We start from the raw sequence: 16,262 nt of genomic DNA on the forward strand, positions 1-16,262 counted from the left end.
TTTACCCAAAGAATTAATATGATATGAAGTGGCAAAGTATTTTAAAGATTTTAAACAAGTAAAAAGGTTTCGAGGAAAATACCCTAAAATCAACAGTATCCTAAAATAAACAGTAAGAATATTGTCTAGAAAGCCCATAAATCTTGCATTATATAACTTGTTAGTTGACAAAGAATAAAAACTAGAAACTAGTATTGTTTTGACTCTTAAATTCCCACATCAGCAGACTTTTCTCTGATGTTGAAATGAAAGTAGTGACCAAATGCTTTGATGGACAACCCATTACAATGAGAACTGAAGGCTTCTGAAACCAGACAAAGATTTTGCTGTATCTCCCGGATGCCAGGGAAAATAAGGGAAATATTTCAATCCCTCACCCAAGAATTAAACTTTATACATGCATTCTTTTAAAAAATAAAAAATAAGTACTTTAGAAATGATCAAGGCACAGTTTTTAAAAAGCAGAAAACGCTCTCAAGGCAAGGTGAAGAAAAAAATGTTTTGAGGAAAAATAAAAAGAAACAAGGGGAAAGAACTCTTTCAACAGAGTAGAAACTGTTAGTCTCTCTCTGTGTCCCTGAAAGGTTTTGATCCAACACTATTTGTTATCCTAGAAAAGCTCTTCAGAAGAAAGGTTTCAGTGTAAGAACTGCTTGAAAGAAGCCAACCCTTTGGAAGTAGTAACGGCTTGGCCATTTATTAATGTCAAATATGCTGCCCGCATGAATTAGTCAGCTTGTCTTTTGCACGCCATACAGAAAAGATCTCGTGCACCTGCCTCTTAGTGTCCTGACACTTCTGGCTTGAATGGCAGCTGCAACGACTACCAGAAAATACAATTTTAAAAAATGCTGAACATAACTACATTCTACCTTCTGAATAGCTGATTAATCAATTTTTAAAGGCTTCTTACTGAAGTATCATCAGTGACCACAGCATATAAAAGCTTGCTCTGATGTAAAATGAAGCAAAAAGGAGTTATTTTCCTAAACTGGCAAAATGGAACCAAATTACCACAAAACTGACCTTAGGAACAAAGAGAAATGGAGCAGAAACAGGCCAGATTTCTTACTGGCAGTACCACAGTGGCAAATATCCCAGAACTAAGAAGAGTTGCCAAATGGAAAAGAGAAAATTAAAGGACTTTCCAAAAACAGCCAAGCCCAGTGCACACAGCATTCCCCACAGCTGGAATGAGCTTAAGGAGCAACACACAGGTATAAGGTCCAGCCTTATTCTTTATTTACAGCACAGTTCAAAGCCTGTAAATCAAGTACAAAAGAAACAGTTCCTATATCCTGGATTGGCATCGAACACCCTTCCTATCAGCTGCAATTACATCATTTTTATCTATTTTCTGCTTTTCCTTTTGGGAGGGCAGGGGTGTGGAATAATAAATGAGCCAGAGACTTGTCTCAAAAGCAAAAGAAATCCCTGCTTGCAGAGAAACAAAGGAACTGACTCTAACTCTTGTGAAAGGCAGTCAGGAACTCTGCTCCAGTTATGAGGGCCATTGATGGTGAGGGACAGCTGTCACAAAGAAATTCTTCCTGGAAGAGGTGAGGTGCAAAGATGGCTAGAACCTTGGGTGTGGGGTGGCTGCTGTCACCACCATCACCCTCTCTTCTATCTCAAATTTTTGCCCCACCAAATCTAATGATAAAAAAGGGAAAGTAGATATGCATAGAAAACCAAAGTGAATGGGAATGTGGGTGGAATGAACATAAAAGAAACTGAAAATGATCAAAAGTTGCTCAGTGCTTCTTCCTCGGAGAGGCATAGAAATCTCTAATCCACTGCTTCATGTATTTAACTTCCAAGGAGCGGGCTAATAGCACGGTCATAGGGTCAAAGGCATTGTTGGCTCGGAGATCTAGATGATGGGCCCCCTCTGGGATAATGATGGCAACCAAGGTGTTTGTGATGTTCTTGGTTACTCCACCTCCTGACCAGGGGTCTAGATCACCATTGCTATGTGAGGGAAATAAGAAAAAATAAGATTGTTAGTTTTTCATACCTATATCCAGATAAGATAGAAGAAACCTACTTTATGCACAATAACTAAAATTACAAGCTTATATATAAATGGGGGATTTGATCTGATTGAATCTGTCTATAGAAATGTGATTCATACTGGAGTTCTACAATATTTCTAAAAACAAGTAAAAGAAATAGGACCAGCCCAGCAGGCATGGCTTTGTAGTTGAGTGTCAACCTATGAACCAGGAGGTCATGGTTCGATTACTAGTCAAGGCATATGCCCAGGTTGCAGGCTCGATCCCCACTGGAGGATGTACAGGAGGCAGCCATCAAAGATTCCAATGATTCTCTCTCATCACTGATGTTTCTATGTCTCTCTCCTCCCTTCCTCTCTGACATCAATTATATATATAATTTTTTAAGGAAAGAAATAGGACCAAAGAATGAAGATGGTGCCCCATGAGTCAACCCAGATTGTACTGGAAAGTGGAATTTAAAAGTCTAAATTCCAATCCCAGCTCCATCACTCAAAAGCCATATGACCTTCCTCCTTTATAAAAGAGATAACAAGGCCGATCTCATAAGGTTGTTGTATGGGTTAAACAAGATAGTACTGTAAGTATATTTAATAAGCAAAGTGTCAGGCACATTGCAGTTCCTCAATTAATACCACTTTCCTAGGATCCAACTATGAAAGTGATAAATAAAAACTCTCATATTTGAAATGATAATTATCTTTTAGCTCTTAAAAAAAAAACCTTCATTTTTCATACACTACTTTCTTTGTAATACAGTACTTTGGGAAATAGGGTGATTGAACTGAAAAATTTCCTCCAAATCTGAACCAGAAAATTTGGTCATTATTCAAAGACTCCCATTTTACATTGGCTTTAAAGTTACAGAAATGCTATTAAGTTATTCATCTTGGCTGGTTCATACAACACTTTTCAATGTAAACAGGATCAATCCTTGAAGCAGGCTATTTAGTTTAGCTTAGTAAAAATCCAATACAATCACAGACAGCATCCCCAATAATATTTCACAGCTTTGTTGAGATATATTTCACCACAAGTTACCCATTTAAATGTAGAATTCAATGGGCTTTAGTATATTTAGAGTTTTGTAACCATTATCACAATTTTAGAACATTTTCATCCTGAAAAGAAACCCATTATTAGCTATTGGTAACTAATAATTCCCATTCCCCTCCCCCAAACTCCCTCACTCAGCTACAGGCAACCACTAACCTACTCTTTGTATCTATGGATTTTTCTAATATGGACATTTCATATACTAGTAAATGGAATTATATAATAGTTGATCTTTTACGATTGGCTTCTTTCACTGTGGCACAATGTTTTCAGGTTTCATCTATGTTGCAGTATGTATCAGTACATTATTCCTTTTCATTGCCAAATAATATTCCATTGTATGAATATGCCACATTTTATTTATCCATTCATCCGATGTACATTTGTGTTGTTCCCACTTTTTTTTTCTATTGTGTATATTGTTCCAATGAACATTCATATACAAGTTTTTGCATGGATACATGTTTTCATTTCTCTTGGGTACAGACTGACCTAAGTATGGAATTTCTGGTATATATGGTGACTTAACCTTGTGAAGAACTGCCTGTTTTCCAAAGAGACTGCACCATTTTACATTTCCCATTAGCAACATATGAGGGTTCCAACTTTTTTATACCCTTGCCAACACTTATGTTTTTGTTTTTTACTTTTTTAAATTTAAGTATAGTTGGTATACAATATTACATTAGTTATATAAGTTTCAGGTGTACATATAGCAATTCAACATTCTATACCTTTCAAAGTGATCACCTCACTCATTCTGGTAATCACCTATCACCGTGAAAACTTATCACAATAGTTTTATTGACTATATTTCCCTTCACCTTTTTCACCTATCCCCTCATCCTCTAATTACAGCCATCTTATGTGAGTAGGAAATGAATCTTATTGTGGCTTTGATTTTCATTTCCCAATTTTTAAACTGGGTCATCAATTAAATCATTTGATTCATTCTTTTTTTTTCTTCTTTTTAAAATATATTTTATTGATTTTTTACAGAGAGGAAGGGAGAGGGACAGAGAGTTAGAAACGTCGATGAGAGAAACATCTATCAGCTGCCTCCTGCACACCTCCCACTGGGGATGTGCCCGCAACCAACGTACATGCCCTTGACCGGAATCGAACCTGGGACCCTTCAGTCCGCAGGCTGATGTTCTATCCACTGAGCCAAACCGGTCAGGGCCATTTGATCCATTCTGAGTTAATATTTTGATATGGTACAAAATAGGGATCCAACTTCATTGTTTTGCATGTGAATATCCAGTTTTCCCAGCACCATTTCTTGAAAAGCCTATTCTTTCCCCAATGAACTATATTGGCATTCTTGTCTGAAAATCAAGTGACCATATATATAAAGGTTGACTTCTGGATTATCAATTATCTTCCACTGGTCTATATGTCTATCTTTATGCAAGTGTCACACTGTATTGATTATAGTAGCTTTATAACAACTTTGAAACCAGCAAGTATGAGTTCAAAACCAGAAAGTATGAGTTCTTCATATTTGTTCTTCCTTTACAAGCTTGTTTTGGCTATTCTAGGTCCCTTGCATTTTTTATATACATTTGAATGCGAGCTTGTCAATTTCTGAAAAAAAGAAACAGCTGGGATCTTTGTAGGGATTACTGAATCTGTAGATCAGTTTGTGGATTACTGACATCTTAGCAATATTACTTCTTCCATAAGTATATGAAATGTCATTCCATTATTTAGACCTTTAATTTCTTCCAACAATGTTTTGTAGTTTTCAGTATATACATGTCACACTTTTTCTGTTAAGCTTATTCCTAAATATTTCATTCTTGACATTATTGTAAACCTAATTGTTCCCTGGTATTATTAATTCCACACATGTATAGACTGGTTTAGAGTTTACAAAGTCTTTCACATTTGACCCTTATAACAATCTTGTGAGGTAGGTTTAATGATAATTCTTTTATAGGTAAGAAAATTAACACCCAGCTCATTCAGCTAGCAATGGCAAATCTGATATACAAGCATAGTTTTTATAGCCCTAGTCCAGTACTTGGTTTTATATTACATTACATTTCACGGACATGTGACTGCTGTTGGAAATCAGCAGCACATACCTTCTTGACTTGTGTGGCGCACAGTAAAAAGAGCATGAATTTTGGGATCAGACACACCTGGGTTCCAGTCCCAAGTCAGCCTCTCATCTTCCTAATCTCGTGGAAGCTTATTCTCAATATAAGATAGGGACCAAAATACCTGGATTTATGTATCTGGTCCATGGCATTGTAGGTATTAGATCACTTTCCCCTTATATGGCACCTCTTGGAAAATCTTTATCTCCCTATGACGTGAAATAACAGGACATTTTTATGTATGTTCTTTCATCTCTGTCAATGGCACCTTGTCCTAGTTGCTCAGGCCAAAAAAGTTGGTGTCGCTCTTTAATCTATTTATTTCTCACCCAATCTGTCAACAAATCTTGTCAGCTATATATTCAAATATATCCAGAATTTCAACACCTCTCGCCATATTCATGCCACCACTCTGATCCAAGTCTCCATTACCTCTAGCCTGACTAGGCTTTTACTGACCTTTCTCACTACTCTTATCTCCCTACTATCCGTAGGGTAGGAAATGAATCTTATTGTGGCTTTGATCCTATTAAATTTGATCCTATTAAAACCTGAATCAGATTATGTCACTCCTTTGCTCAAAACATTCCAAGTTTTCCCATCTCATTCAAAGTAAAAATCAAAGACCTTACTAGGACCTACAAGTCTCTCATTAACAACTCCAGCCACACTGACCTCCTTCCTGTCCCTGGAGGAGAACGTGCTGAGCACATTTACCTCTCGAGGCCTTTGCCCTTGCTAATTCCTCTTTGTGGAGTGTTCTTACCCCACCACACTCGTAGCTATCTAAGTACTCCTGCCAGATCATTTTCCAAAAGTCTTCCTTGATCACTCCCATCTAAAATTTCAAACCTGCCTCTCTTATACCCCCATTTCACAGCCCTCTTCCCTGGTTTATTTTTCCTCCTTAGCATGTATCTCCTAACATACTTACAGGTGCTATTTTGTTTATTATCTATCTCTCAAACTAGAACTGCCCAAGGGCAGAAATTTTTGTCTGCTTTGTTTATTACAGTAGCTTCAGCATCTGGTACTCATAGGAGCCATGCGAATGTTTACTGAATGAATGAAAAAAGAATGTGAATGTCTAGTTGTCTTTGGCCAGATACCAGATGCCCTAATCAAAAGAGACCTATAAATACATGTATACAAGGTCAAGAACATGTAAATCACTTCAGTACTTTTTACATGACAAAGCAGAGTTAATATAAGTGATTAATATAAATATAGAGACTGACTTCACCTGTGGGTAGCAGTGGAAAGAATAATTAACTAAGTCAGCAGGGTCTAAGTTTTTATACCCTTATTAGCCACATGATTTGGGGTAAGTCATCTGACCCCTATGACCCTCAATTCCAACATGCATTACCTCCCCCACAAAAAAAATGTTTTAAAGATAATGTCCCTCCCTCATAGAGATATTGTAGGTCCAAGTTAAATATTATATATGAAAGTTATAAACTATAAAATATCACATAAATGTGCAGCATTATAATTATTATCATATTTTATAGCCTGAAAGTGTTACTACTTCTGAGAAGTATATGAATCATGAAAAGGAACGTGAAACCATTTCTCATAGAAATTGGGTCAGAAAACTAATGCAATCAGTTTTTTCTAGGCAAATGTACAAATTAAATGAAAAATATGCAGTTAGGTACATTAAATATATATGTGTTTGAAATGCAACTTTAAATTCTCACCACAAATTTTCACTTTTCTTAAGAAAAAGAAATTTCAATTTCAACTTAATAACATCATGCTGGGGGAGGGGGGCAGGGAGAATCAATCCAAAATGTATTTTTTTGGTTTTATTAAAAACAAAAGGCAAATCTCACATGCAAAATAGGATCCTTAGTTTTCAACTACCAAATATATTTTTAAAGTAAACTACACAAGGGGTTAGATTCTCTCGAGTGAACAAATAGCCTTTATCATTATTTCAATTTGACAGGACCAACCCGATTAGAAACTCTCCATTATTTGCAAAACAAAAAAGCCATCCTAACAGCCACATAATAAGCAAACTGCATTTGATTTAAAAGGTCATCTGAATCAGCCTAGTGACTTAGCAACAGTGTTTGGAGTTGCTGAGCGACCTAAGATGCACATGGACTTGAATTTCTTGGTCCTAGACATGAGAAAGCTAAACCAGTCACTGGGAAATTTACAAAGTAAAAAAAAGTAATAATAGCTTTCATGAGAAAATCTAATTGCCTGGATGAAATTTCCAATAGTGAGCCTCACTTAATTGCTGGCAACAATTATTTGCCTGAAAAATTATGTTAAACTAATCAGCTTCTCAGGAATTCCCTTTCAGATTTATATTTAAATAACTGAGAATGACCATTGGGGTAACATAATTTCTTACCAATTAAGGATGGGGGGAAATTAATCCTTCCAACAAAACCACTGTGGAAAAAAACTGCTGAAATGAAACCATTAATAGCTACTATTTCTTGAGTCTTCGTTCATTCAGCAAATGTTTATGGAGTGCCTACTCTGTGGCAGGCACTGACTCGGCATAGGGAATTCAGCAGTGAACAGACAAAAATCTCTGCCCTCACAGTGCCCCCTTCCATAACAGTCTACCTACTCCCTGAAACAGAACTGTCAGGAAGTCACTCTCTCTATATATAAAAGCCTAATATACTAAGTGTCCAAATGATTGGTCAACCGGTCGGTCGGCCAACTGCTCGACCAGTCACTATGACACACACTGACCACCAGAGGGCAGATACTCCAACCGGTAGGTTAGCTTGCTGCTGGGGTCTAGCCGATCAGGACTGGGTAAGACGGGCTAGACACGCCCTGGAGCCCAACCGCGGTCCCTCCCTGGCCTCCAAAATATTTCTTCTAATTAATTTCCTTTCAATGTTCACAAATTCATGCACCAGTTTTCTAATAATATAAATTGGCAATCTGCCTGAGGCTAGACAGCTAACTTGGTGAAAAAGGAAAAACAGCACCCAGGTCTCTCTGACTTCAAAGCCCAAGCTCTTAACCTGCAAATCATCAATCCAACAAATACAGACTTAACTTTCCAATCAAAGAAGCAGTCACGCTTGGATTTGTGTGAGGCAACCTGAGGAGAGAAGCATGAACATAAAGATATTTTCACATGGTTCCTTGGACATTTTCTCACTCATTGACCAGAAATGTTTCCTAGCTGGTAGCCACGAAGTACACAGAACAGAGACACCCAAGGCTGCTCCTTTACTTTGGGAATGTGCTTCCTTCAGAAAAACAGGAGAATTCTGAATTTTTAAATAACCTAAATTTTTTTGCACTGGATTTTCCACCTAGCAACATATGGAAAAATATTTCTTTTAAACGTAGACTTGCCATGGCAGAAAGATATACCAGCATCTTCACACAGTCCTGCTTTTAAACTTACACATGCCTCTGAAGCCTTCCTGAGCTTCATAAGTCATTCCTCATCCTCATCAATACACTTATTGCACATTGATTATGTGCCAGTCCCTGTAGCAGGTGCTAAAGGCACAGAGATAATCAAGATAGTCTCTGCCATTAAGAAGTTCACAATCTCATAGGGGCAGAAAGTCTGTTTTTATAATGAACTGTTAGAAAGTCCTTTCTTATACTGAACTAAAAGTTTTATAATTTCCACCTATGTGTTTCAGTTCTTTCGCCCAAATTTTTCTCACAAAAAATCTATCCCCCTCCCAGTGATGATGATGATGATGATTGTTATTGTGATGGCCTGACGAAAATAATATAACAGGACAAATGGATAACTAAAATACATATCTGTAATAGTTGAACCCAATAAAGAAGGAAAATGTATTTGAACAAAACTCATATATATTAAAATGTTCACACAAACTCCATTTTATAATTCAACTTGAACTTCAGCTTTGTAAGGTCAAAGCAAGGAAGGGTGACCTCGGAATGTTAGCATGCAAGAGAAATCCATGTAAATACTACATAGAGATTAGCTCCTAAAGAAAAACAAAAAAAATTGACGAAGTACTTTCTCCTCTGAGGAACAAAGATAAGCTTGGAGACCCTAGGTTTGTACTTAAACTTTCTTCAGTCCTCTCAGTCCTTTTACATTTCCCTAATTTCAAACACCCGAATTTGGCACCATTTCCTTAAATGCTCTAAATAGTTTATTTGTACAAATGCCACTTTTATAAGGCTGAGCCGAAGACTATATAGCTGTGAAGAATCCTACTGAGCACAAGGAACACGACTTTCTAGGAAATTAAACAAAAAGGATCTTTAAGTTTTCCACTAAAGTGTTTCACCTTTTATTTTGGGTAGGTACTCTGCTGGATCAGAAAATAGCATCAACCCAATAAACTAGATTGCAAAGTGAGCAGTGTTATGGGCCTAAACCCAAGCAGTGATCCTTTGGTCAAAACAGCACTCCTTATTTCTAAAAGCTATTGAGCATGTCCCAAAGATCAAATTTAACTCTGTCTATAAAAGCTTGTAAAAGAATGACATTTGTACTTATACAATAGCTCCAGGTTAAGAGATGTGTATAGGTATCTCTCTACTATTTCCATATAGATTTGGAAATACATTTTTTTATTAACTAGTTGCTATTCTTAATAGCTGTCAGCCTTATGTACAAGCCAAAACAAGGAAACTTTAAAGAGGCAATCAGATACACTCAGAGTCTACTCAAATAACTCTGATGTGAACCAATACCACATATGTCACCATAAGAGCAGTACAATGTAGACAAACAAACGGGATTTTTGTGGTCAATAAGGCCAAGGTTGAAATCTGGTTTTATTAGTAACTAAAATAAAGCTGGATGAACTTTGGCAAGTGACTGAACACAGTGACCCTCACTTTCCTCCTCAGGAAAAAAGAACTATAACAACTACTTCACAAGATTGTTGTAAGGGTTCAAATTTTGGTAATTTATTTAAAGTTCCTGATATAGTTTCTGAAACAGAACAGATTGGGTACTTCAAAAGTATTTGTTAAATGGATACTAAAAAATTTTTATTACCATTAATAACAATAGTAACAAAAGTAAGGCAAATTGTGAACAAATGATGCTTCATTTTGTGCTGAGGAATTTTTAAGAACATTTTCATTTTCTTGCTGTGCTGTTTTTAGGCCTTTAACCATGGTGGTAATAGAGTGTAAAATCACATCTCTACTCTGCATCCTCTTTCTGTCTTCTTTTTCTTCTTCTCCTCCTCTTCATTCTTCTCCTCCTCCTCCTCCTCCTCTACCTCCTCCTCTGCCTCCTCTTCCTCCCCCTCCTCTTCCTCTGCCTCCTCCTCTTCCTTTTTAGGGAAATTTTAGAAGAGTTTATTTGAGCCAAACTGATGACATGCCTGGAAGCAAGATCTCAAATGCTCCCAGCATCCTCTATCTTTCAAGTAATAGGTAAACACGATACCATTGGTTGTATTCTATATTATTTTATTGTCCAACATTTTTCCTGGCTCTATTTTCTCAGCTATCCTACAAAAGTCTCTAACAACAAAGTTTTTCTTTGGAACAGCAATAACTCACCTGAAAATGATGTTCGTGTGGGAACTGATGTTTTTGCCTCCATACATAGAAGTGATCCAGGAGGGCCTTGGTTTCACACCCCACTGTTTAAAACATTCATCTGAAAATGTCTCCAAGTCCCACGGGTGAGGTTCAAACATGTCATCAATACCATTGGTACAAAAGGGCATGACGATTTCTGTGCAGGCCTGAGAAAGCAACCCATAAGAGTCTAGTGAAAAAATAAGGCACAAAGAAATTAAATTTGTCCAAAGTCATACACTAGTAAGCAACAAAGCCAGAGTTTGAACTCAGGCAGTCTGGCTTCCGAGTTCCTGCTCTTTACCTCTCTGTGTCATACCACCTCTCATTGCTCCTGGAAAGGCTCAGTTGAGAAATCACAGAAGTTAGAGCTATATATTCCTTCTTTGTAAACTGGTTTGTTTCTTTTTTCACATCTATTATCATATTGAATCTCCAAAACAACTCTGGAAGGTATTCTTATTCTTATTATTCTCATTGTACAGATGAAAGAACAAAATCTCAGAGAAATCAAGTTAGACTCCCCTTCATTTATGTGTCCATAAAATGTTTCCTTTATAGGACTTATCAAGACCTATTTAATATTAGTTGCGCTTCTTTTTCAACAAGCTACATTTGATGGTAAGATCGATCATGTCTTACTTATCTTTGTATCTTTGGAGCCTAGAAAGGTGCCTAACCGATGATAAGTATACAGAATATATTTGGCGATGATTAAATACATGAGTGAATGAATGAATGAATGAATGAATGAGGAAACTTATCATGGCTTCAGAGTGAGACCACACTGAGATCCAGGTTAGGTGATAAAATCTTGTGAACTCTGTTGCAGCCAGCCATATCAATGAAAAGTAAGTTCCACTTGGAGAAATTATACACACATACCTGATAGCTCCAACCCAGGGATCCCAGACTGCTAGTTGATGTCTCTGACATATTCAGGCATCTCGCCTGGCCTGAATAATTGTAATATACATTCAGAGCTTGGAAAATATTCTGCAGCAACTTTTTATCAGATAAATTGGGGTTTTTCAAATACTGGCACACCACCTGTCATTTTAGAGAAATAAAAAGAAGAGTGAGAACATAAATATAAATCTTGATATATAAAAAGCCAGGGGCCATCACAACCAAAACAATCGGAGGGACAACCAAACAGTAGGCTGCATGGGGTGGCAAGACCAGCAGGGGGTTTAGTGAGGGACGACCAAACAAATGAACAGCAGGCTGCATGCACCCCACCCCACCCTGCACAAATTTTGTGCACCGGGCCTCTAGTTATAGTATAATAAAACAAAAGACATAGGACTTGCTAAAACCGGTTTGGCTCAGTGGATAGAGCGTCAGCCTGCGGACTGAAAGGTCCCAGGGTCGATACCGGTGAAGGGCATGTACCTGGGTTGCAGGCCCATCCCTGGTGGGAGATGTGCAGGAGGCAGCTGATCAATGTTTCTCTCTCATCGATGTTTCTAACTCTCTATCTCTCTCCCTTCCTCTCTGTAAAAAAATCAATAAAATATATTTTTTAAAAAAGGACATAGGACTTTAATTTGATCATAAAAGGTAAGCATTTAACTACTTGACAATTTCTATCTTTTGAGTATAATCCCCTTAACAGATTAATAAACCTTTTAACTACTCCCTAAACTACGAAGTAAACCAAAGTCATTTGCATAGCATGCAAAGTCCTCCCTACCTACCACTCTAGCTTTAACCATTTCCAGCCCACTAAGCTCTTTCCTTCCTCTTTGCTTTTGCACATCCCTTCTCCCTCTCTCCAATTCACCTAAGATGGCAAACACCAACTCATCTTCCATAATACTCAGCTCAAGTGTCACCTCCCCTATGAGGCCATCATTGCCTATGCCCCTCAAGTCAGGAGAACTAAGTCACTCCCTCCTTCATGCTTCACTATGCCCTGTGCCTTTTCTTACCAGAGCCCCTGTAATGCTGTACAGCACTCATTGATTCCAGAGTGTCTCCCTCACCACTTACTTAAGCAAGATATCTAGTAATGAAATGTTTGCTGAATGAATGACTACAATTTTATAAAAATACAAAATTTATAAAATTTCATATGGAAAAACTATACCATGCTTCAATGTTTAGCAGTGATTCTCAACCTATGGGTCGTGAACAATGAAAATACATCCTGCATGTCAGATATTTACATTACGATTCATAATAGTAGTAAAATTACAGTAATGAAGTAGCAACGAAAATAATTTTATGGTTGGGGATCACCACAACATGAGGAACTGTATTAAAGGGTAGAGGCATTAGGAAGGTTGAGAACCACACTGGTGTGATAAGCAGATCAGGCAGCTCCCCAGCTCCCAAATACTCCCATCACTGGACTATACTCAGTACCTGAAATTTAGTACTAAAAATCAAAGACAATTCTCAGGGTTGGAAATGAAGGCAGGGACTATCTAAGACAGGGGCATGGAAAGCTTCCGAGGGCATGTAAATATTCCATATCTTCATAGGGGTCTGGGTTACACAACAAACAGAAGGCTTACAACTTGTACATTTTACTGTATGTAAATTTTACCTAAAAAAATCAAACAAATACTGAACTCTAGTTAATGACATTAAAGCTGATTTTAGGAAGTGTGTAAATGTCTTTAACTTAATTTCAAAATGCATTTAATAATAAGATGAAAAGAAGGATGGTAAGTGAATTCATTTGATATAATATATCAATTAAAGCAAAATATTATTTATAGAACTTAGGTGGTAGGCTTATGGGTATTGACTGTCCAATTATTTCAACTTTACTGAGTTTTTTTTCACAATAAAATGTTGGGGGGAAATCACAGGCAATGGAATAACAACAACAACAACAATTGCTACTGATTACTGAGCCCTAGTTTACAACCAATACATCACTTAAGCCTCAAACAATCCTATCAGATGTATTATTGTCCACTATTTTATATGAAGAAACTGATTCTTAGGTTAAATCACTTTATTCAAAGTTATCCAGCTAGTAAATGGTGGGACCTAGATTCAACACCAGATGTCTCTGGTCATAAAATATACATCTTACTCATGTCACACAGCTTAGGTTGTATCCCCTATAAAACTGCAAAGAGCCCCAAAGGCAAGGAAAACACATTACGTTTCCATCTTCTATTAACACCTTCACATGAATTTAGTGATCTGTTCCTTTCTCATTTCAGATAAAATATGCTCCCAGTCAGGAAAGGAGGACACTGAGAAAGGAATAAGTGGCCACAAGCAAACACAGTCTCTCATCACAGTTCTGCCTACAACCAGCTTCCAGTAACACTTTCCTGGAAAAAAGGGAAACTTGAGACAGAGAAAATGAATTACAGAAAAAATTAAATGCCTCTCCACAAATGTATTCAGCACAACAATATTTCTATGCAATGTTAAATGATACTGTGTGAAATAAAAGATTTTAGGAAATTTTAGGAAATGTATTAGCAAATGTGAAGTTTTCTTGACTGGAGGTTTTCTCTGAGTTTGTAACATGCTTAATTACAATGTGACTTGCCAAAAGGGAGATGGAGTATGCATTTTCCTGGTAAGTTTTTGATAATATTGAGTGTGAGAAAAGTCAGAAATTAAGATGTACAAATAACTGGACATACTGTACCTTAAAAAAGTAACTGTGAGGCCATACACCAAGGTTTAGGGCAGTGGTCGGCAAACTCATTAGTCAATAGAGCCAAATATCAACAGTACTTCTTCAAAATAGACTCGCCCAGGCCAAAAACCGACTTCTGCGCATGGGCCATGAAGTTTCATTTGCACTGTATGTGCATGCCCGCACGTGGTATTTTGTGGAAGAGCCACACTCAAGGGGCCAAAGAGCCACATGTGGCTCGCGAGCCGCAGTTTGCCGACCACGGGTTTAGGGTATACTTAAAGAAATGAATTATGCTAAACTAAGAGCCTCATAAAACTATTGAGCCTAAAATAATAAGTAAATGCTAGTCAAAGAAAAAAAGGCAAAACAGTGTTTTACTATTCTGACAACTCTCAATTATTCATGGCAAGTAAAAAAAATACCTAATTGTTTAGCATTTTTCTCAGAAAATGTTTCCTCTCAGAAACATACCAATTAGAAATAACCAAGAAAATATGGAAATCAAGAACCAATCCAACAGTTGATCAGCATTCTTTCCTATATGTGGACACCAACGGTATATTCAGCTCTTTCAAAATGCAGCACAAAACTACAGAGTAAACACATGGCATGCAGAGAAGAGCATTATGTTCAAGCACAGCATGGTAGATGAGGCAGGGTGACAATGCAAACTGGGCAGGGAACGCGGTGCTGACGTGCAGCAATAAGTGGCCTCAAACTCTGGAAAAGAACAGTCACAAGTGAGCGTGACTCACATGTTAGCATCAGATCCCCTCTCAGCACTAGAACACTGGGCCTCTGTCAGGCGAAGAAAAGGAGTCCCCATGAATAGCCATCTCTACAAATAGCAGTTACTGTACTCCTTAAAAGACACAAGAAAGGCTGGGGACTGGCACCGCTTGACAATACTTAGGGTTTGGGCAGCTCCAGTTACACAAAGAGAAAGAAGATCATGGTCTTAAACTTGGCCTCTGATATAGAAATTCCATGTCCAGCATGCTGTCCACTGTGAGGTCAGAGCACCCTTAAAGTATTCAGTCTGGTTCTGAGCATCACACTTTAAAAAGGACACTGACTAACATGAGAGTCCAGAGAGGAACAATCAGGATGGGGAGTTGAGGAAAATTAAAGAAACCCTACAATTGGTCATCTGTATCATTCTCAATCTTTCATTATTACAAATAAGCCTACAATAAACATACTTGGAGATAAATGTTTACATATATCCTTAATTCTTCTCTTGAGAGAAAGTACTGGTTCAAAGGAAATAAACATCTTTAAGGCCTTTGCAACATCCTATCAAATTACCTTATAGAAAGAAAGTACCCATTTATAAGTCTACCAATGCCAAAGCCAATTCCAGCACGTCAGCAAGGGCTGAATCTGGAGTGGCTAAAGGGCATTTCCCCAAACCTGAAAAGGGATGATTGCTTGCTGCCAGACAGCTAAGGACATCTCAATCTTCATGTTATTGCCTCCTACTGGCCAAACACCTCAACAGCCGCAGGCAAATTCCCCCATTCTGACAATGCTTGTGTATACGGAAACCTTACCCTTTGATGTGTATATCTCTGCCTGGCTTTAGGACAATTTGTGTTAATAAAAAGCAAGGGGTCCTGAGATGAGGAGAACTTAGTTCCCTAAGCTAAGTCTTCTCTGACTCCCCATAATGCCTTTCAAAATTATGTTTCGTCTCTGAACTCTTATTTAATTTACGCACAGCACCTTCTCCAGATTGCTGAACCCTTCTAGATGCCAGATCAAGACCACCGGCATTACTGAGGGATCACACAGTTGATCCCAAACGGGGACACTATTAACAACCACATCAGACAACAGGCAACCAAGGCATGTGGTCTCCTATCCAGAGCCCCCCAGTGCTGAGGTCTCATGCTCCAGGTCTTCGTCTGGCACCTCACCATTTCCCAAACTGTAATGTGG

At 37.8% G+C, this 16,262-nt stretch overlaps 1 protein-coding gene across 7 annotated transcripts in view; it reads right to left on the reverse strand.

Annotated features, from left to right (window-relative positions):
• Window positions 1-1,220: 1,220 nt before the first annotated feature.
• The window catches only part of PRCP (prolylcarboxypeptidase), a 77,671-nt gene continuing 62,629 nt past the window's right edge, over window positions 1,221-16,262 (reverse strand). For 6 of the 7 annotated variants that reach the window (XM_006763732.2, XM_006763730.2, XM_006763734.2 and 3 more), the window contains exons 8-10: window positions 11,588-11,752; window positions 10,682-10,869; window positions 1,221-1,971 (exon numbers count right to left, since the gene is read on the reverse strand). In XM_006763732.2, coding sequence (XP_006763795.1) covers window positions 1,755-1,971; window positions 10,682-10,869; window positions 11,588-11,752 — 570 coding nt within the window. In that variant the 3' untranslated portion in view covers window positions 1,221-1,754. Of the gene's footprint in view, window positions 1,972-10,681; window positions 10,893-11,587; window positions 11,753-16,262 lie in introns of all 7 variants that reach the window. The other variant, XR_001513846.1, reaches the window with a different exon arrangement.

This window comes from Myotis davidii, unplaced genomic scaffold, assembly GCF_000327345.1.
Source record: "Myotis davidii unplaced genomic scaffold, ASM32734v1 scaffold499, whole genome shotgun sequence".
NCBI classification, from domain to species: Eukaryota; Metazoa; Chordata; class Mammalia; order Chiroptera; family Vespertilionidae; genus Myotis; species Myotis davidii.